We start from the raw sequence: 22611 nt of genomic DNA on the forward strand, positions 1-22611 counted from the left end.
TCCTTGCAGTTCAAGGGACTCTCAAGAGTCTTCTCCAATACCACAGTTCAAAAGCATCAATTCTTCGGTGCTCAGCTTTCTTCACAGTCCAACTCTCACATCCATACATGACTACTGGATAAACCATAGCCTTGACTAGACGGACCTTTGTTGGCAAAGTAATGGCTCTGCTTTTGAATATGCTATCTAGATTGGTCATAACTTTCCTTCCAAGGAGAAAGTGTCTTTTAATTTCACGGCTGCAGTCACCATCTGCAGTGATTTTGGAGCCCCCCTAAAAAAGTCTGACACTGTTTCCACTGTTTCCCCATCTATTTCCCATGAAGTGATGGGACCAGATGCCATGATCTTCTTCGAATGTTGAGCTTTAAGCCAACTTTTTCACTCTCTTCTTTCACTTTCATCAAGAGGCTTTTTAGCTCCTCTTCACTTTCTGCCATAATGGTGATGTCATCTGCATATCTGAGGTTACTGATATTTGTCCTGGCAATCTTGATTCCAGCTTGTGCTTCTTCCAGCCCAGCATTTCTCATGATGTACTCTGCACAGAAGTTAAATAAGCAGGGTGACAATATACAGCCGTGACGTACTCCTTTTCCTATTTGGAAGCAGTCTGTTGTTCCACGTCCAGTTCTAATTGTTGCTTCCTGACCTGCATACAGATTTCTCAAGAGGCAGGTCAGGTGGTCTGGTATTCCCATCTCTTTCAGAATTTTCCACAGTTTATTGTGATCCACACAGTCAAAGGCTTTGGCATAGTCAATAAAGCAGAAACAGATGTTTTTCTGGAACTCTCTTGCTTTTTCCATGATCCAGCAGATGTTGGCAATTTGATCTGTGGTTCCTCTGCCTTTTCTAAAACCAACTTACTTATAAGGAATATGGACTTGTAGGGAAGTATAAACTGTTACAGTGTTTCTGAAAGATGATTCAACAATATGTTTGTTTATGCTCTTAAACTCAGCAGTTCTTTTCCCAAGAACTTACATTAAGGAAGTAATCAGATAAACCCATGATTTTTATACAACAAAGAATTATATATAATAACATTACATTACTCATATTAATGAAATATTTTGTACTAGCAAAAAATGAAACAACTTAGGTTTATTTTCTATATTTTATGATGTTTTTGACCTTTTGAAGGCCTTGCTGGCTGAGGAGTGACTGCCTCTTCCAATTTAGCTAACTCCCAGAAATAATGAACAACTTGCTTATCACTATGTCTTTCACATCCAAATCAACCAATCCCAAGTCAACACCCCCAACCAACTCCTTTATCTAACTCTTATCCACCAAGCCAGTATTTCCCCTGCCCTAAATCAACCCAGGGCCAGGTACCAGAAAACTGAAGACAGATTCTCTGCCCCAAAGCCCACTGGAGTTACAACAACTAGCCAGTCCTATGTGATCTACCCTGCCCTGCTTTTCCCTCGAAAATCCCAGTAATAGCTGTGGTCCACGCTTTCCCCCTGCTACTGCTCTTGCTTCATGACCAGCTCTGATGGGGGTTCCACCATGTGGCTCTGCATGGTGTGCCATGACGCTCATGTCTAGGCAGCTGTAAGGTTAAAACTTTTGTTCAGTGGCATTTATCTCTCTACGTCATCACTCCGTTACGTTTATAAATTAAAACCTGGGCACAAACCAATCTGTAGGAGATTAAGGAATTACAGTATACTTACGTGCTAAAATACTGTTAGTAATTAAATAACATTTTCAAGGAAAACATTGACTGATGTACCGAAACCTTTATAAATAGATTTAAGTGGGAAATGTACATAAAACATTATGTAGTTACAATCTGTATTATGTTTAAAAAGAACAAATAGAAACACATATATGTTACCTTTGGAAATGGAAAAAGAGAGAAAGGAGAGGTACATACCAAAATGTTAGCGGTGGTATCTCTGAGTAGTAGAATTATCAGTTATTTTTATTTGGTGTGACTTTCTCTACTTTCCAAATTGTCCATAATAAGTATATATTACTTTTGTAGTGATTAAAGCACATTCTAAGCATTAGATCAAAGAAGATATGGGTCCTACGCATTCTAAGTGTCTTTAGCAATACATTATTAAGTCTCCAGAGCAGTCCATATTAACTTTAAATCAACAGGCTAAGGTAAACTGTCACTGACTCTCAATACAAAACAAGTATATATTCAACATTTAAACTGCAAAACATCAGATCTGAAAGTCTGTAAGAGATTTCAGTGTCAGAAAATAATATTATAAACATTTAGTATAAATCTGTTAAGACAGAATTAAAAAATTTTAAGTGCTTCACTCACTGTAAATCACAACAAATTTCCCTTTCCTGTTTTCCTGCTAAAATATTTTTTTAAAGTATGAAACTTTCCCAAACATGCCTGGACACAGGACTGCATGATGCAGAAACAACATAATATTTGGCAGTACCCAAAAACTGAGACATTCTCTTGGAAGTCTAACTATTTAAAAAAGCACAAAGCAAAATCAGGCCAATGTTCCCAGTGTATGAGCCAACACAGAGAATGTACAAAAACAATTACATCATACTTTTCAGTGTCCACTAGGATTTTTTTAAAGCATTTTTTCAACGTCAAATAATCCATAAACATGGAAATATGAGCCACCAGGAAGTAGACTATACATGGTTCAGCATAAATCTGCAAACTAAACACAAACATGATACCTCTGAAAGCGAGACAAGATCCGTATCCAATTTAACTGAAACTGGTTCACCAGGCAGGGAAAGGAGGTGGGGGAACGGGTATGAAACTCTAGACAGTACAGACAATGCACATGAGCAGGGACAGCGAGCAGAAAGCTCTGCTGTGATGAAGCGGAGAGCATGGTAAGTAAGGCTCTTATATGGCAAGCTGGGGACCTTAGTTTTTTACCCTAAAGTCAATTACCAAAAGCATTTCCTTTCCTGAAAGGAGGTATTTAGCTGGAGTTCTGAAGGATGAATAGAAGGATTCCAGAACTCAGAAAGGCAGAGGGAGGTAAACATTCCAGGTGAAGGAACCAACATGTAAGGTGAGAGTACAGCACAACAAGGTAACCAATGCGGTTAAAACAGGGTGCATATTATGAAGACTCCTGACTACCCGAGCAAGGACCTTGTACTTACTTATGTAAGTAATGTGACTGAGTGGTGGTTCTGAGTAGAGGAGTAACCTGACTATAGCTGCACTTAAGCAAAACCAATCTGATAGTAATGCTGAGGGTACAGTGGAGTGGGACAGGCTAAAAACAGGAAATGTAATGAGCAGGCACTTGCCACATGTGGGTGAGAGGTGATGAAGCCACAGGAACACCGCCTTACACTTTCCACCTCCAGGTCTCTCTACTGGACCTATTCCCAATACCAGAAATGTCCTACCCTACCCCATCACAGTCTTCCAAACCCACCCACTGTTCTCAGGGCTTAATACCTAATACTTGTTAACACTCAAATACATGCCACAAAGAATTGTTTCAATACTTTAGATAATTTATTTTCCTTTAAACAAAGCTCAACATATCAGAAATATTTATTCATATCAGAAAAGATTTTGCAGATATTACTTAAATTTTCTTCTAATATTTTAATTTTGGAACCACTAGAAAAAAAATCTGTTTCACAGACGATGAGAGAATCTGCACGTTTCAAACAGAACTACCTATAATACTAACACACACACACACACACACACACGCGCGCATAATACTGTAAAAGTAATTGAATATAAAAGTTAGTTTATCTAATTTTCACCTATTAGTATACACACTTCCCAAATGAACAATGTAACTGACTGATGTATGAGAAGCTAAAAATGGAAATACTGTGTATATAATGATTTTAATTATAGGGTCACTGTACCTCCTCATTTGATAACTGAGCTGAAGATTCTTCATGAGTTAAAGCACACACTACTGGTATTTTTACTTCCTCCTCAACATCTGTTTTTTTGTGATCCTTTCTCTTACTAAGTCTTTGCTGTTCATCTTCCTCCTGAAAGTTAGTAAGAAAAAATATATATTACTCAAGTAATGTATACTGAATGGTTCTTTAACCACTCAAAACAAATATAGAAGTACACTGTGAAAAGCCAAACAAAAGAAAGCAAATCACCTCCTCTTCTTCAAGTGATCCAAGAAGGAAAATTAACACAGAATGTTCCCTCAGGTTATTATGGAAACAAACAGGAAAAAGTTATGGCATTACACATCCATTTGGAACATGTACAAATTAATATGAAATACAAATGAATTATTAAAGTTGACAACAATAATTCACTAAACAAAGATGAAAAATACCCTCAATGACCCCCACCCAAATACACCAGTGGTGAGGGACAAACACACAATTAGACTACTATTCAAGTATGTACAAGGTTCTACAGAAGAACAAAATAAAGATTTCACCTAAGGCAGCCAGATAGGGGGGCCCAAAGAGAGTAACACTTCAGCTGGACCTGGAAGAATTGGTAAGATGAGTCTGCCAATTTTGAGACAAGCAAGGGTTCCAGGGGAAAAAGTACATAAAAGAGGCAGAGGCATGGAAGAGCAGGCATACGAGTAGCAAAATACATGGAGAAAGGGATGATGATTAAGTGCTTAGACTGTAGAACCAGAGACTGTTCAACCCTCAGATATGCCATTAGTCCCTGTCTCATGTGGAAAGTTTTCTTGTGTGTATCTGTTTTGAAAACCACATGAGATAAAGTTTACATATAAAGCCTTGGCACAATGCTGGCACACGGCCTTAAATGACCAGTTCTGGAGTTTAGACTATTCTAATGGGAAGCAGAAAGAGCATGATTAGATCTGTACTTTAGAATCTAAATCCTCAAGTTGACTGTGTCTACATACAAGGTGAATGAGTCAGACAAGAGATAGAAAAGAAATTTAAAAAGAAACTTCTGAAAAACAAAATCTAACCTACACTATACAAGGTAACTTAAAATATTTGTTAAAATACCTAGAAAACTTCTAAATAGCTATCCTAAGAAACTATTTTCCTAAGGACACTATCCTAAGTATTTGTGTTCACAATATATATACAACATAGTATATTAGCTGTAAAACTATTTGAAATGACCAAAAGAAAGGAAAGAAACCATCTAGATGCCCACTACGAAGAGAAGGATTAAATCAATTACAGTACACCATGCTACCAGTTAACAAGAATAAGACAGATCTCTGAAAAATATATCCAAGATGACACTTCTGAGAAAAATAAGCTACAGAATAAATACTTATACCATGATTCCAGCTGTATGGGGAACAAACAAACAAACCTAACCATACACTTATAAACACAAAGAAATGGTCTTAAATACTACCTTCCAAATGGATTATTCCTGATTTAAAAAGTGGCTATTTCTGGGAAGGGAGGTGTGTGAGATATCAAGGGAGAGTTTAATTTTATCACTTTATTTTCTCACTTTGTATTTAAAACAAAGTACCTTAACATGAGAATGTATTTATGTATTACTCATGTAATTTAAATAATTTTTTAAGATAACTAAACAGGATACTGGGTATGTAGAACTCTAGACACCTGTCTTTTCACACCACTCAGCCTCTCCATCCTCACCCATTACCTTCTAATAAGACTTTTAGAGCAATGTCAAGAAAGACATGGCCTGCTGCTGCTGCTGCTAAGTCACGTCAGTCGTGTTCGACTCTGTGTGACCCCATAGACCACAGCCCACCAGGCTCCTCCATCCCTGGGATTCTCCAGGCAAGAACACTGGAGTGGGTTGCCATTTCCTTCTCCAATGCATGAAAGTGAAAAGTGAAAGTGAAGTTGCTCAGTCGTGTCCGACTCTTCGCAACCCCATGGACCGCAGCCTACCAGTCTCCTCTGTCCATGGGATTTTCCAGGCAAGAATACTGGAGTAGAAGACATGGCCTGGATTAACACAATTAGATCTGTACTTTAGAACCTAAATCCTCAAGTTGAGGCTTTAAACTTCTCAGACTTCTGTCTGAAAAGCAGACAGAACTGTAGAGAAAGATTTTCTCAGAAATATGCACTACCGCACCTGCAGACTGAAGAGGGTCATTTCTAAATCATTCCTTCCCACCCACCCAGACAAGGCCATTTCTAAAGTTGAAAAACAAAATCCCTCAAATACAGCTATAATGTTTTCTGAAATGGAATACATCAACCTTGTTTCAGGCTTAAGTCAATATGTAATACACACGAAATAATATACAATCACATGTTGGGATGGGCTGATTTACTGACAAAGCAAACAAGTCCTACAAAACCACTATTCACCTGATCTTTCTTCTTCAGTTCTTCAACTTGTCGAAGCTGTTCAGAAGTTAGCACAATTTCCATTCGCTGCATGTCCCTCATCAGCAAACGCTGAGACTCCAGGAACTGGTCATTGGCCTTCTGCCACGTGTGTTTCAACTGGTTGTGTTGTTGTCGCTCTTGCTCCAAGAGATGGCAAACTGTTTAGGAATCCCCCAGTCAAAAACACTGAATTTTAATGGTAGGCAATTTCTTTACCATAGGCCTACCAAGCCAGGTCTGGCCAATGTCGTCCAGTCTGGGATTTTGTCTCTGACAAGAACCCAGGGCAAACTGCCGTAGATCAAGGCAGCTGTCCCCACACCACCCCTCTAAGTAGAGTCTCTCAGAGTGTGTTCCTAGGAAGAGGAACATGTGAAAAGATTTCTGTGCTCAGTAAGTTTCAGCAACTTTGGGTTAAAAACTTTTTTTTTTAATGAAAATTTCTTTATTGAAGGACTTCAAACTCAAGGTCTTAAGTATATCTATGTTCTCTTATAAGGTGATGCATAATACAATACCTCCCAAATTTATTTTACCAAAAAGTCCTTTCCACAATGCCACTCACATAACAAATGTTTTAGGTATTACATTTTGGGAAATATTGCTCTGACAGCCAAATGCACAGTCACCACTTCTAATTTAATACATTCTGAATAAACTTGTTATCCAGGAATCCTTCTTGAGCCCATTTAGTTTGACCTCTCAGGATAAGTCAAAGAATCTTTGTAAACGCTTCTGTTATCAACATTCATCAGCTCAGCCATCTTCAGAAAAAGAAGTAGATGGTATCACCTATCAGCCCATCCACCCAGTCATCCAAGCCAGAAACCTGAAAGATAACGCACATTTCTGACTTCTCCTCACATTCAACTGTGACAGAGGCCTATAATAAGGCTACCTCCTGTTCAATATGACAGACATCTTCTGCCTTCTGCCTTAGATTTAGGACACAGACGACTACAACAAGGGTCCCTCCATTACTCTTCCTGCCACTTGTCTGGACCTCTCTATCCTACCCTCCACACTGCTGCAAAACTTAACTCCCTAGAAGGTAAAATTTAAAACCCTTCGGAAAAGCCAGATACAGAAGACACAAAATTGCTGCTTAATTTTTAACTATCTTCTTTTCATGTAAATACTGTTTTTTGGTATGACTGTTTCAGTAGAAATTACTCTATCCCTTTACTCCTTTTAGTGAAACTTCTCAGACACTTTCCCAGGCATATTAGCAAGGTTTGGTAGTCTTGCACTATTGCTGGAAGAGGTTGGGACATATAGGGTAAACAGAAATTCCTATTTCTTTTGGACACTCTTTCAGAGTTTGAGTGTCTTTTTGACTGCAGCAGCACTTTTGAAAAGCATTTTCTGAAAGCCAAAGACTCAAATTTTGGATTAATTTAATAACAGTTTATAAAATAATTCTGTAAGTTTATTTAATTTCAGTATCCCTACTATTTGGGGATAAAAAAACCAATTTCCATGAATTTTTAATGAAAGAACTATATTTTCCATGACCACAGTCCTAAATTTTCACATTAAAACATGTTACTAGTATAAGCTGCAACAAGTATAAGATTTTAAGAATTCCATTTACATTTAGATAAAAATTTAGATCTTTATTTTCACTAACCTCTAACTAAAACTTAGCATTTCCTTCAATTATAAAATATAGGCAACAAACCACAGTAAGTGTACCAATACCCACGAATTGGTCACCAACAAAAGTCACAGATACTTCTGTATCTTAGTATAGTTGTTGCAGATATCTTATTATTTATGTTCATCACACTTCAAAGTTACAGTAGTTATTGGACCTGGTACTGGACCTTGTTATTTAATGTACTGATAAAACAGTACATTTATTACTATAGCATAAGTTTGCATTTATATTTTCCTGTTTTATAACATAATTAATTTCTTTTATAATTCTATATATTTTATGTATTAAAAACATTATTCTGAGAGGGCGTCACAAGACTGCCAAAGGAGTCTGTGACACAACAAGTTTAAGAATCTCAGGTATATAAGATTCATTAGAAGAATTAAAGACAAATGTATATTTTAATGGGAAAGGATAAGCCTATTTCTCCTATCCTGAAAAATCAGAGTCAATTTCTCCATCACTCTGCTACTAGGTTAGCAAAATAAAAATTATCTCTTATAAACAGGGGTGTTAGTTAAGAACACCAGAATACACCACCTGCCCTCTTGGTCCCATTTTCACTTTAGCTAATTTGTCTCCATCAAAATCGGTCTGGGGCAAAGCAGTTTAAGTAGAAATTTCCTATTCCCTGTCTGCCCAGAGCTTAGGACCTGTGAGTTCTTACCGTGGTCCTGGAGAAACAAGAAGCCACCAAAAATCCAAATACCTTTTCAAACCAATTACAAAGCTTAAACTGAATCACTAACATGTTGGACAGGCATTTTGGAATTTGTTATTGTTATTAATCAATACCAAATTTTACTTACACAGTTCTCTTAGAGGCTGAGATTAAAAATATATAAAGTGTGTATTATATATATATGTATATATATTTACCTTCATGCAATTCTTTCCGAAGTTTCTCAGCATCTTCCTGTAAAACAGATTTCTGAGTATTCAAAACAGCTACATACATCTCTAGATCAGTCCTACAAGATTTCTCAGCTTCCAGATAATGATTCAGCTCTTTCACCTGAAAAAGATGCAATTCTATTAAACTAAAACTTCCAACAGTTTCTACCTGAGGCATAATGTTCTGGAGGTGTCTTGAAAGAAAATTACATTTATATTTACATATATTTAAATGTACCACCAAGTTTACAAAACAAACACATACTTACTATAGAAAACTAGGAAAATATATTTTCCCAGCTCAGTCGTGTCTGACTGTTTGCAACCCCATGGACTATACAGTCCATGGAGTTCTCCAGGCCAGAACACTGGAGTGGGTAGCTGTTCCCTTCTCCAGGGGATCTTCCCAACCCAGGGATCGAACCCAGGTATCCCACATTGCAAGGAGGATTCTTTACCAGTTGAGCCACCAGGGAAGCCCAAGAATATTGGAGTGGGTAGCCTATCCTTTCTCCAACAGATCTTCCTGACCCAGGAATCAAACCAGGGTCTCCTGCATTGCATGAGGATTCTTCACCAACTGAGCTACCAGGGAAGCCCAGGAATATAACATAATTGACAATAATTAATAGTAAGCATTATCCATAATCATCACCAAAGTCAATATGCAATTGAGATTACACATAACATCTTTGTACCTAGCTTTTAAAAAGGTGGTTCCAATCTCTGCTCCCTGGGCAATACACACATGTGCTCATTTTATCACATACTCAGTGAACCCAAGTTACTGTGGTTTTGTTTTTTATTTTTGTTGTTTTTAATCAGTAAATTTCCTAAATGTAAAAATGGTGTCATACTCTTGTATATTTGCTTTTCTTTAATTTCTGGTGAGGTAATTCCAGATGCCTTAAATTTACAAAAAGGAGACATTTTCATAGGCATAAATTCATGAAAAGAAAAACAGGGAAGTCATGATGGAAAAAACAAACTCATACCATAATAAACAGACACCTGAAGGCAAGTGCAGAGTACTTTTAAAAATCACATCTTTTTTTACGTGTCTTATTTCTATTAAATAATTAACTATAATATTCAAGTATTAACAATACAGTCTAATATCTGCAACAGTATCAATAATCAAAATAAATTGTAATTTTGCCCCACGTAAGAATCACTTGCTCTTCCCTTCCTTACAAATTGTCCATCCTAAATTGTGGATATGTAACTTTCACCTTTTTCAAATGGTTATGACTCATTTCACTTTCAAGGTCATACTTATGTCTTTTATCTTCCCATTTCTCCAACTTGAAATAGCTGGCTGATCTGTTTTCAGTCATCTTCCCTCCTAGACCTAGTCACGGACTATAAATGATGATTCAGTAATCTTCACTCCTAGTCACGGACTAAAATGATTATTTAAGCTGCCATCTGATGCTTTGCTGAAGGCTGTCAGCCAATCAGAAATGCACTAACCAAGTATGACAAAGAGCTGATTTCTCACCAGGCACTTTCCCTATCACCTGGAGAGGTGGTAATTCAGTTGAGGGTAAAGGAAATTCAGTATGTCCAACATGTTACTGCTTTTCCATTTAAAAAAAAATCAGTTTCACTGCTTTCATTCCAGTTGCTATGCCTCATTTCATGAGGAACGAGAGATCAAATTGCCAACATCTGCTGGATCATGGAAAAAGCAAGAGAGTTCCAGAAAAACATCTACTTCTGCTTTATTGACTATGCCAAAGCCTTTGGCTGTGTGGATCACAATAAACTGTGGAAAATTCTGAAAGAGATGGGAATACCAGACCACCTGACCTGCCTCTTGAGAAATCTGTATGCAGGTCAGGAAGCAATAGTTAGAACTGGACATGGAACAACAGACTGGTTCCAAATAGCAAAAGGAGTACGTCAAGGCTGTATAGTGTCACCCTGCTTATTTAACTTCTATGCAGAGTACATCATGAGAAACGCTGGGCTGGAAGAAGCACAAGCTGGAATCAAGATTGCCAGGACAAATATCAGTAACCTCAGATATGCAGATGACACCACCCTTATGGCAGAAAGTGAAGAGGAACTAAAAAGCCTCTTGACGAAAGTGAAAGAGGAGAGTGAAAAAGTTGGCTTAAAGCCCAACATTCAGAAAATGAAGATCATGGCATCTGGTCCCATCACTTCATGGGAAATAGATGGGGAAACAGTGGAAACAGTGTCAGACGTTTTTAGGGGGGCTCCAAAATCACTACAGATGGTGACTGCAGCCATGAAATTAAAAGACGCTTACTCCTCGGAAGAAAAGTTATGACCAACCTAGATAGCATATTCTAAAGCAGAGCCATTACTTTGCCAACAAAGGTCCGTCTAGTCAAGGCTATGGTTTTTCCTGTGGTCATGTATGGATGTGAGAGTTGGACTGTGAAGAAAGCTGAGCACTGAAGAATTGATGGTTTTGAACTGTGGTGCTGGAGAAGACTCTTGAAAGTCCCTTGGACTGCAAGGAGATCCAAACAGTCCATTCTGAAGGAGATCAACCCTGGGATTTCTTTGGAAGGAATGATGCTAAAGCTGAAGCTCCAATACTTTGGCCACCTCATGCGAAGAGTTGACTCATTGGAAAAGACTCTGATCCTGGGAGGGATTGGGGTCAGGAGGAGAAGGGGACGACCGAGGATGAGATGGCTGGATGGCATCACGGACTCGATGGACGTGAGTTTGAGTGAACTCCGGGAGTTGGTGATGGACAGGGAGGCCTGGCGTGCTGCGATTCATGGGGTCACAAACAGTCAGACACGACTGACCGACTGAACTGAACTGATGCCTCATTTCTTTACTGTGTCATCTAGGGCCACATAAGCAGTCTGAACAAAATCACTGAGCATGACTTTCCTCATATTGCTCCTGTCATTAACAGTAAGGTTGCTAAACATTCACCATGATGTTTGAGGTTTGCTGAAGGTTTTATAAACAGCCCTTTATTTATTGCTGCTGCTGCTGCTAAGTCGCTTCAGTCATGTCCGACTCTGTGTGACCCCATAGATGGCAGCCCACCAGGCTCCCCCGTCCCTGGGATTCTTCAGGCAAGAACACTGGAGTGGGTTGCCATTTTCTTCTCCAATGCAAGAAAGTGAAAAGTGAAAGTGAAGTCGCTACAGAGTGTTTAAATTTATCAAATGCCTTTCTAAACCTAAGACGAATATATTACATTTCTCCTATAATCTCTTTATGTGGTACATAAGAATAATAGATTTTCTGGTGATATATCATCCTAAATTACTGGAAAGATCTCCCCTGTTTTTTTTTTCTGGCCACATGCTGCACCAGGTGGCATGTGGAATCTTAGTTCCCTGACCAGGGATCAAACCTGTGCCCCCAGCATTAGGAACACAATTTTAACCACCAGACTACCAGGGAAGCCCCAGGACGATCCCTTTTTGATCATGATGTCTTTTTTGCCTTTTTTTTTAAGTTACTCTGCTGAAAAATTTTGTTTATGTATTCTTAAAGGAGATAGATCTACAATTTTTTGTTAATACTTTTTAGTGAGTTTGTTTCTAATGAAGTTATGTAAGTCTCATAAAATGAGTTGAGACCTTTCCCTCTTTTTCTATTCTCCAATACAGTTGGTAAAATATAAGGATTCTTTTTCTGAGAGGTTTGAAAAACTTGCCTGCAAAATTGAGTCTAATGTCTTTCAGAGGAAAGGAAACAGGAGAAAAGGAGATTCCGACTATAAATTCACTTTAATAGGTATTAACTACATCAGTTCAGTTCAGTTGCTCAGTCGTGTCCAACTCTTTGCGATCCCATGAACCGCAGCACGCCAGGCCGCCCTGTCCATCACCAACTCCCAGAGTTCACTCAAACTCACGTCCATCAAGTCCGTGATGCCATCCAGCCATCTCATCCTCGGTCATCCCCTTCTCCTCCTGCCCCCAATCCCTCCCAGGATCAGTCTTTTCCAATGAGTCAACTCTTCGCATGAGGTGGCCAAAGTACTGGAGCTTCAGCTTTAGCATCATCCCTTCCAAAGAACACCCAGGGTTGATCTCCTTCCGAATGGACTGGTTGGATCTCCTTGCAGTCCAAGGGACTCTCAAGAGTCTTCTCCAACACCACAGTTCAAACCCATCAATTCTTCAGTGCTCAGCTTTCTTCATAGTCCAACTCTCACATCCATACATGACCACTGGAAAAACCATAGCCTTGACTAGACGGACCTTTGTTGGCAAAGTCTACTTTTGAATATGCTATCTAGGTTGGTCATAACTTTTCTTCCAAGGAGTAAGCGTCTTTTAATTTCATGGCTGCAGTCACCATCTGCAGTGATTTTGGAGCCCCCCTAAAAAAGTCTGACACTGTTTCCACTGTTTCCCCATCTATTTCCCATGAAGTGATGGGACCAGATGCCATGATCTTTGTTTTCTGAATGTTGAGCTTTAAGCCAACTTTTTCACTCTCCTCTTTCACTTTCGTCAAGAGGCTTTTTAGTTCCTCTTCACTTTCTGCCATAAGGGTGGTGTCATCTGCATATCTGAGGTTACTGATATTTGTCCTGGCAATCTTGATTCCAGCTTGTGCTTCTTCCAGCCCAGCGTTTCTCATGATGTACTCTGCATAGAAGTTAAGTAAGCAGGGTGACAATATACAGCCCTGATGTACTCCTATTTGGAACCAGTCTGTTGTTCCATGTCCAGTTCTAACTGTTGCTTCTTGACCTGCATATAGGTTTCTCAAGAGGCAGGTCAGGTGGTCTGGTATTCCCATCTCTTTCAGAATTTTCCACAGTTTATTGTGATCCTCCAAGTCAAAGGCTTTGGCATAGTCAATAACGCAGAAATAGATGTTTTTCTGGAACTCTCTTGCTTTTTCAATAATCCAGAGGATGTTAGCAATTTGATCTCTGGTTCCTCTGCCTTTTCTAAAACCAGCTTGAACATCTGGAAGTTCACGGTTCACGTATTGCTGAAGCCTGGCTTTGAGAATTTTGAGCATTACTTTACTAGCGTGTGAGATGAGTGCAATTGTGCATTCTTTGGCACTGCCTTTCTTTGGGATTGGAATGAAAACTGACCTTTTCCATCTATTATACCTTGAGAAAATATTGGCTAATTATTTCTCATTAGAAAATTTCTCATCAATCTTATTTCATTTCAAATTTATTGCTGTGACATTGCTCAGAGTATTTATTACTTTTAAGTCTCGACTGATTTGTAGTTATTTCCCTGCTTCATTTCTAATGGTTTACGTCTTTTTGTCTTTTTTTCCTGATTAGTCTTATCAGGTTGACAAGTTTTTCCGTTTTCTTATTTATTTTTCCATTTTTTTCCCATTATATTTACATTCTCAATTTTCCTTTTGCTTTTCTATTTCACTAATTTCTGCTCTTATCTGCATTACTTCCTTCCATTCATACTGTTTGTACTACTGTACTTTTTTTTAGATTCTTCAGTAAAATATCAAATCACCCTAAATATTTTACAATTCCTTTTCCCATATGAGTTATTTTCATTTCTAGACATTTACCTTAACTATATCTTATTGTAAATAATTAATAATCCATGGTCAGAGATTTGGATTTGCATAACACATCTTCAAAATAAAATGACTCTTTCTTTGTGACATTGAAAAGTATAATGTACCCCAAAATAACAATACTTTATGCCATGCACTATCCTCTTAACTACTGTGCTCTACTACTGTATAAAATAGTCTCTAAGGACAAGATTCTGTGTCTATCACATCTAAATTACTAACCAAGTTGCTCAAAACTCCTGTATCCCTACTAATATTTTTTTTCTGCTTGCACTGTCATTTGCTAAAGGACAATTTAAATCATTTACTATGATTGTGAATAATTCTCCTTTTAATTGTCACTTTTTAGTTCACATATTTCAAAGCTATGTAAATGCAATCAAGTGTATGACTGTTGTATCTTACTGATGGATTATAAATTAGAAAGGGTCCCTCTTTATCTCTATTAATTCCTTTTTCCTTTCATCCTGCTTCATAAATGCTGTATCAACTTTCTTTTGATTAGAATTTACGAGGCATAGCTTTAAATATCTCTTTTTTTCAGTACTACCTTGTAGTTTTATTTTAGGTATGTCTCTTACAAGCAACATAAATTTATATTATAAATTTAAAATCCAGTCTCTTTTAGTAGATAATTATCAGCTTACATTTACTAGAATTACTGATACACACCCATTTCTACACTTCTACATTTTTTTATATACTCCTATATAGTGCTTTTGATTACTACCTCTAAATTTTTTCTTTCCTACTTTTTAAATTAATTATTAAAATGCTTGACAATTCCTTTTCCCATGAGTTAATTTTTTTCATTTTCAGACATTTTACCTTCACTACATTTTATTGTAAATAATTAATAACCTGTGGTCAGAGATCTGGATCTGCATATCAGCAAATCTTATTTTTTTTCTGTTGGGTCTTTATAGCCAACAAATCCAGCTGCACTACAGCTACATAATTTCTAACAGATTGATTCTGGGGCTGATGTCAGGAAACAAAGTCACCTTTGAACAACTTATTTTCCTTCAAAGCTAGTGATACTCATTTTGATAGGAAAATAAACACTGACTACATAATGAAGCAGCACAAGCAACACTACTGTCATTATTTCAAATATCCATAAAGGCAAAATCATCTCCAAGCATTTTCTTGCATTTTGAAGAAAGCAAGATTCTGACAATGCATAGTCTAAATTACAGTTTTTACTCCCTCGGTATTCTAATTTTGCTCAAAGCATACGGGTAGAACTTTGGTTCCAAGCAAATGGATTACAACTTTTCACAACCTTTGAGGCCTCCAGCTCTTTAATCTTGTCTTCAGCCTCTGTCAGTTTATCTTTCAAAGCTGCAATTTCTTTCTCCATAGGCATCACAACAGACCGAAGTTTTTCAGCATCCTCTTGGGCCTGTTAAAAAGAATTAAATGTCACAACTTACCAATTTATCACTTTTGTAAGGAATAATAGGTCTAGCAGACACTGTATGAGCACTCACAAGACTGAACTATGTCTTAACTCTTCAATGCTGCATTACTTTGAATGTTAAGTCATAATCACAGCTTTATCAAATATTTCATTTAGAATTCAGGAATAAGTAGGAAAATGGATTCACTATGACAAACTTGAATTTTTTGTTTATTTTGGAAAGTGAAAGCAGGTTTATTTAGATAGATTATACATTCCACAGACAGAATGTGGTCGTCTCAGAAAATGAGAGCAACCACAAATGTGACTTTTAAACTAGCTGAGTAACTGAGATGAAAAAATATATATATAAATGCATATAATAAATAATTTCTGTAATCCTGGTTATGAAATTAAAAAACCATAACCTCTTACAAATACAGACAGGACTAATTTTCTAACATAAAAATAGAACATTTATTTCCTAAAATATTAGAAAATTATGTTTCTATAAAAGGGCTACAACCTAAATTTTTAAACCGAATATTTATCATTTTACTTTTGACATCTAAATGAAACAAACTCAAATAACAACCCCTAAAGCCATGGTGTTTAACCATCTTTCATTCTCAAAAACACAGATTAAAAGCAAACATCCATAAACTAATAAATTGGTAAGAAACTTAATTTTCATTTTATACACACACATATTTATACAGAAACAAAGATTGACTCAAAAAGTTTGCTTTTTCCCTTCTAGTGAAAATGAAAATTAATCTTATTTACTGAATTTAAACCAACCCAAGCTTATCCTAAAGTACTTGTGAAGGGGAAAATATTACCTACGCAGAAACGTGAGTGAAGATTAAAAAAACAATTGATATCTCTCAAAAAAGAGTGACATACTTTGTTTCCCAGTGCTTGCAAAGTCATTTCATCATTTATTTTATTTTGAACTAAGTCCTGTTAGGAAAAGATATGTGAGCTTAAAATATCTTCAGTCAAGGCTAATTTGGGATGTTTACAGAGGTGGTCTGATAAAAATCACCAGGGGAAAAAAAGGAGAAAAGCAACAAAGAATTTAATACAGATTGAGTCATTTATTAATGCAAAGATGACCTCACAATTCCAAGTGACACATATCAAAAAAAGAAACATTCAAAGATGACTTTTTTTAATGACAGAAAGGTAATTAGAAACAAATCTAAGACACTATCACAGCCAAGAAAAACCTAAGAGTCATGACTGAATGTAATGTGGTATCCTGGATGTGATTTTGAAACAGAAAAAAGGACTTGGGTAAAAACTAATGAAATCTGAATAGAAAGAAAGGACTTTAGTTAAAAATAATCAATATAGATTTATTACCTGTGACAAGTGTACCATACTAATATTAAGATGTTAACAAGGGAAACTAGGAGTGAAGGATATGGGAACTCTAGTATTTTCAATTTTTTTTATAAATCAAAAACTGTTCTAAAAAATAAAGAAATTTTAAAAAGGATAAAAAGTGGACTGTGGAAATCATGATTATGCATATACTGTTGTTGTTTGTTTAGTTGCTAAGTCATGTCTGACTCTTTCATGACCCCATGGACTGTAGCCCACTAGGCTCCTCTGTCCATGGGATTTCCCAGGCAAGAATACTGGAGTGGGTTGCCATTTCCTTCTCCAGGGGATTTTTTTGACCCAGGGATCGAATCCACATCTCTTGCATTGGCAGGCAGACTGTTTACCACTGAGCCACCAGGGATGTCTCTTATTGATATATTAGAAGAATGAAGAAGAAAACTATCCTGTGAATGGTACTGTGGCTCAGAATAAAATATCTAATCATAGCATTAACTATGAATTCATCTCAAAAGACTTGAGGGAACTGAAGACTGTCTACTGTGGCTAACTATGGTAGATGCCTGACTGACTAGTGATCGTGAGACACTGTTAGATCCTCATGAAGAAGCTGAATTACAATCTTCTCCTGAAAGAAGAAAATGCAAATAACTATTCCTCAAGGTTCAGGCTTTTGTTCTGGGTGTTGGGTTCTCATATGATCTTTACATTATAAAAAAAATTAAATAAACTTCTAAATACATAAAAGTAGTCCTTGTATGAATGAAGATTATGGCTAATTCAACTGAAAATAAAAAATCAAATTCTAATTACTATCTTATATGTGAGTTCAAATACACATATGTATATAAATTAAGAAAGCAAAGGTTTCTATAATGGCCTACATGGGAAAATAATCTTAAACTTAAAAAGTGGGTATCTGAATATGCATAACTGATTCACTCTACTGTACACCTGAAACTAATACAACATTGTAAATCAACTATACACCAATAAAAAATTTTTTTAATTAAAAAATAAAAGTTTACATAATCAAACTGGCCAAAAAGCTTTTTAAATTTTCTCAATGATAAAATATTCCATCTTCTAATTTAGTTGCTCTATTTTCAGGCATCTACAGTAAAATGTTCAAGCATAATATGCAGTACATACACCACACTGGAACCACAGAATATTGAGAAAGAAGGAAAACGTAACACCTGTTCTCAAGCTTCAGTTGAGACCAAGCAACAACACTCATTCAAGCAATATTTACTAAGCACCTATGAGCGAGACACTATCCTAAGCATTTCGGATACACAATAAACAAAGACTCCTACCCTCATGAAGCTCACATTCTAGTGAGGAGGAAAAGGCAGCAGACAGTAAACATACCAAATAGGAGAACTCTGTGTACATTATAAGGAAATAGGTGCAATAGATGGAGAAGGCAATGGCAACCCACTCCAGTACTCTTGCCTGGAAAATGCCATGGACAAAGGAGCCTGGTAGGCTGCAGTCCATGGGGTCGCTAAGAGTCAGACACGACTGAGCGACTTCACTTTCACTTTCCACTTTCATGCACTGGAGAAGGAAATGGCAACCCACTCCAGTGCTCTTGCCTGGAGAATCCCAGGGATGGGAGAGCCTGGTGGGCTGCTGTCTATGGGTTCACACACGACTGAAGCTACTTAGCAGCAGGAGCAGTAGCAGCAGGTGCAATAGAAAAAGAAAAATCAGAATAAGATCCGAGCAAGTTGTGGTAGGTGGGGGAGGGAGATGGGCAGGCTGCAATGTCAAATGGGGTGGTCAGGACAGGCCTCATGAGATGCAAGCAAGGTGAGAGAGTTACCCATACATACATGTGGGGGAAGGTCATCAATTACTTAGTACTCTAGCTCTGTGCTCAAACAATTTCCCTAACAGAAAACAAAACAGTAAAACTTCTATTACCGTAACAATATTAGTTAAAGCATTACCACAAACATATTTGGATTCAAATATTTCTACAGATGAATACATTCCTCCATACCTTTTTCATTTCATTTTCTAAATTTTCCTCCTCTTGACCTTCAGACAGCCTTCTCCTTAAATCAGCTATTTCCCTCTCTGCAGATTCTCGATACTGTGCCCACTGTGTTCGCTCCTGCTCCAGCCTAAGGTGGAACTGGTGCTCATAGTCACGAACTGTTTCTACAAAACATCACCAAATATTTCATGTCTGAGCATTTTGGAAAAAACGAGCTGGCACACTAAAATTTTAAAAGTAGTTATATAAAGAACGTAAGCAAACCTAGTTTCTGGAAATCTTTTAATTCACTAAAAACACTAAACTAACATTTCCAGTTCTTACTACACACAGAAGTTTTCCTAAGGACTTTAAATCATCTCTAATTTCAGAATAAACCTGTGCAACATATTAATTTATAGATGAGAAAAAGCTTAGGAAAGGTTAAATACTCTGGCCAATGTCTCATAACTAGAAAGAAACAGAGCTAGAATTCAAACCTAAGACCAATTCTAAAATCTATGTTCTTAGATAAAACTCTATGACTCCCAGGACAAACATAACATGTTGCCCCAATACAACTACATATATGAAAGTGTAAGAAAAGGGACATAATGTTTTACTATAACCCAAGATTCTAAAGTGAGACACAAATTCTATAGTCTTTATAAAATGACTATCTTCAATACAATCCTAAAACATGATAAACACTGCTGGTTGTCCATTAATTTCCACTCTTTTTTCTTTCTTACTAATAAAACCCCAAATTTGTTCCAGAAATCAATGGCCCAATTTAAAATCTAGAATTTCTAGATGTCTTGGTAGTTATGTGTAACCAGAAACCTCTATAAACTGGGGGTGGGGGGTGGTGGGGACAAGGGGGAAATATGCTGAAGATTTCCAGAAAATTTTTGCTTTACTGAGGTAGACTAGAGGAGCAGTTATTTTTTTCAGCCTCAAAGTAAAATGAAGTTGAAAACTACATGCTAAGGATGAAGAAAGAGAAGAATTGACATCAGGAACCATTGTACCCAGCCCTAGATTACCTACCTACGAACTTCTCCTGTGAGAAAATGAACTCTTATTTGGGCAAACTGCTATAGTGGGTTGTAACGTGAGGTTCAGAGTAATCCCTAGATGACAGCCAAACACTCAGAAACAGTGCTAGTCTTACTTGCCTTCTTAGAGAGAGTACTAAGGCAACAACGACACATAACTGCAAAGACAGGGAAAAAAGTAACCACTATTTCACATTTGTATTATTAACTAGTTCCAGGAACCCAAAGATTCAGGAGGCAGCTTATTTCATTATCATTTTTTCAGAAATGCAAGAAGTAATTAAGTATGGGACTTCCCAGGTGGCACTAACAGCTGATAGAGATTAAACCACTACTCCTCCTTTAGATCTACAGTCACCAGCAAGAAGCTCATAAAGCCTATTCTAACTCATAGGCCACTCTACCTCACAGGCTGAGTGAAAATTTCACATAAAAATCCAAATTTTTCTTTAAAATGTAAAAATATGGCAACACTGGACGTGATGGAACTATAAATAGTAACTTTACTCTTTCCATGGGAGGTTTCCAGTTCAACACGCTTCCTGTGCCCATACAGCTTCTTTCATTGACATTACTGGCCTGTCTCCACAGGGAATCTGTTTTGAAGCCCTGCTTTAAATCTTATAATGAACTATAGTTTTCATTTGTAACACTCTCATCATAATTCTCCATCATTAAATTTGTTAAAGATACAGATGATATATTCGTTTATGATTTCACTGGCTTCCCTTTTATTTTGCATATGACAGTACATCTTAGAGACAGTAATACATAAAGCCACAAATGAAATTCAGGATATATTTTAAGACCTTCTGCAAATGTTCTCAGTCATCAGAATCAGTTATCTTAGAAAATCATAAAATAAAACTGTCTTTGTCTTTACCTTTCATAACAGCCTGAAGTGAAGCAACTTCTTCTCTCCACTGTCTCTTCACTTCATCTATAGCTTCTTGCTTGGTATTCTCAGACACCGTGGCAATGGCCTTGATGTTTTCCATCTCTGCTTGGGCTTCCCACAACTGTGTCCGAAGATGTCCCAAATCATCTTGTGCAGCTTGTAAAACTGCATTTTGCCTCTTCAGATCCTCTGGGGCAAAAAAGTAAAAGACTTTCCATTAATGAAAAGTTCACTTTTATGAGGCTGACATGTCAACAAAGAAATAAAGCATGAAGTTTATAATGTTAACATTCCAATGAAGAAATTAAGCATTACATTTTTAAATGTTGACTTAGGAAATGAAATCATTTTAATAATTAAGGTAAGATATAAAGCATGCTGGGTTTCACAAATCAATTAATTATTAACTATGTAACCAAAGAGTGATTAAAGCCATACTTTTAGAGCTAAACTGAGGCTCTTCCACATACTGGCTAAATAAACTTATTTAAACTCTGGCCTCACTTTCCACATCTACAGAACTGGAATAAAAATAACCACCTCAGAAAGTTGTTTTAATAGTAAAACAATTTATTGAAACACAATTCAAGAAATGGCAGAGGACTTCCCTCAGGAAGGAAAATGAGGTGGAAAAGAGAAATGAAAGCCGGAGTACATGGCAGTTACTAGGTTAAGGCTTTTTTAAAGTTGGGATAAACTTCTCAGCACCCCTTTACTACAATTCCCTTGTGACTCAGCTGGTAAAGAAACCAACTGCAATGAAGAAGACCTGGGTTCAACACTTGGGCTGGGAAGATTCCCTGGCAAATGGAATGGCTACCTACTCCAATATTCTGGCCTGGATAATTCCACGGACTGTATATAGTTCGTGGAGTTGTAAAGAGTCAGACACGACTGAGCGACTTTCACTTACTATATCTTAAATATAAAGTTGATCTGATGTGCCTACTACACGATTTAAGCCTAAATAGCACAATTGTTCGGAGAAGGTAATGGCAACCCACTCCAGTACTCTTGCCTGGAAAATCCCATGGGTGGAGGAGTCTGGTAGGCTACAGTCCATGGAGTCACTAAGAGTCGGACACGACTGAGCAACTTCCCTTTCACTTTTCACTTTCATGCATTGGAGAAGGAAATGGCAACCCACTCCAGTGTTCTTGCCTGGAGAATCCCAGGGATGGGGGAGCCTGGTGGGCTGCCATCTATGGGGTCACACAGAGTTGGACACGACTGAAGTGACTTAGCAGCAGCAGCAGCACAACTGTTTGCCCAAATTGACTTCAAATAAAGATGAACAACAGTATACGTGGGTGTTCTGTTTTCTTACACCAAACCACTTTTTCATTTTTTTAAAGTCCTTGTCTGTATCATGGATAGAAAATGGTGAGTTTTCATCTATAGTTCCCTATTAACAGAGATGTTGAACATCTTTTCATATATTTATTAGTGACATATTTCCTCTTTGGTGATATCTTTTACCTGTGATTTCTGATGAATTTTTCTTCTAATTTGGGATAATATTTTACATATAGTGGATATTACTCCTATTTTATCTTA

The 22611-nt window shown here is 37.2% G+C and overlaps 1 protein-coding gene across 2 annotated transcripts in view; it reads right to left on the reverse strand.

The window, feature by feature from the left end:
* The window catches only part of RABEP1 (rabaptin, RAB GTPase binding effector protein 1), a 92262-nt gene that overhangs the window by 27961 nt on the left and 41690 nt on the right, over positions 1–22611 (reverse strand). For both annotated transcript variants that reach the window (XM_052657053.1, XM_052657054.1), the window contains 6 exons: positions 21040–21243; positions 19123–19283; positions 15645–15764; positions 8819–8954; positions 6259–6437; positions 3850–3981 (listed from right to left, as the gene is read on the reverse strand). In XM_052657053.1, the coding sequence (XP_052513013.1) occupies positions 3850–3981; positions 6259–6437; positions 8819–8954; positions 15645–15764; positions 19123–19283; positions 21040–21243 (932 nt within the window). The remainder of the gene's footprint in view (positions 1–3849; positions 3982–6258; positions 6438–8818; positions 8955–15644; positions 15765–19122; positions 19284–21039; positions 21244–22611) is intronic.

Source organism: Budorcas taxicolor, chromosome 19 (assembly GCF_023091745.1).
Source record: "Budorcas taxicolor isolate Tak-1 chromosome 19, Takin1.1, whole genome shotgun sequence".
Taxonomy (NCBI): Eukaryota; Metazoa; Chordata; class Mammalia; order Artiodactyla; family Bovidae; genus Budorcas; species Budorcas taxicolor.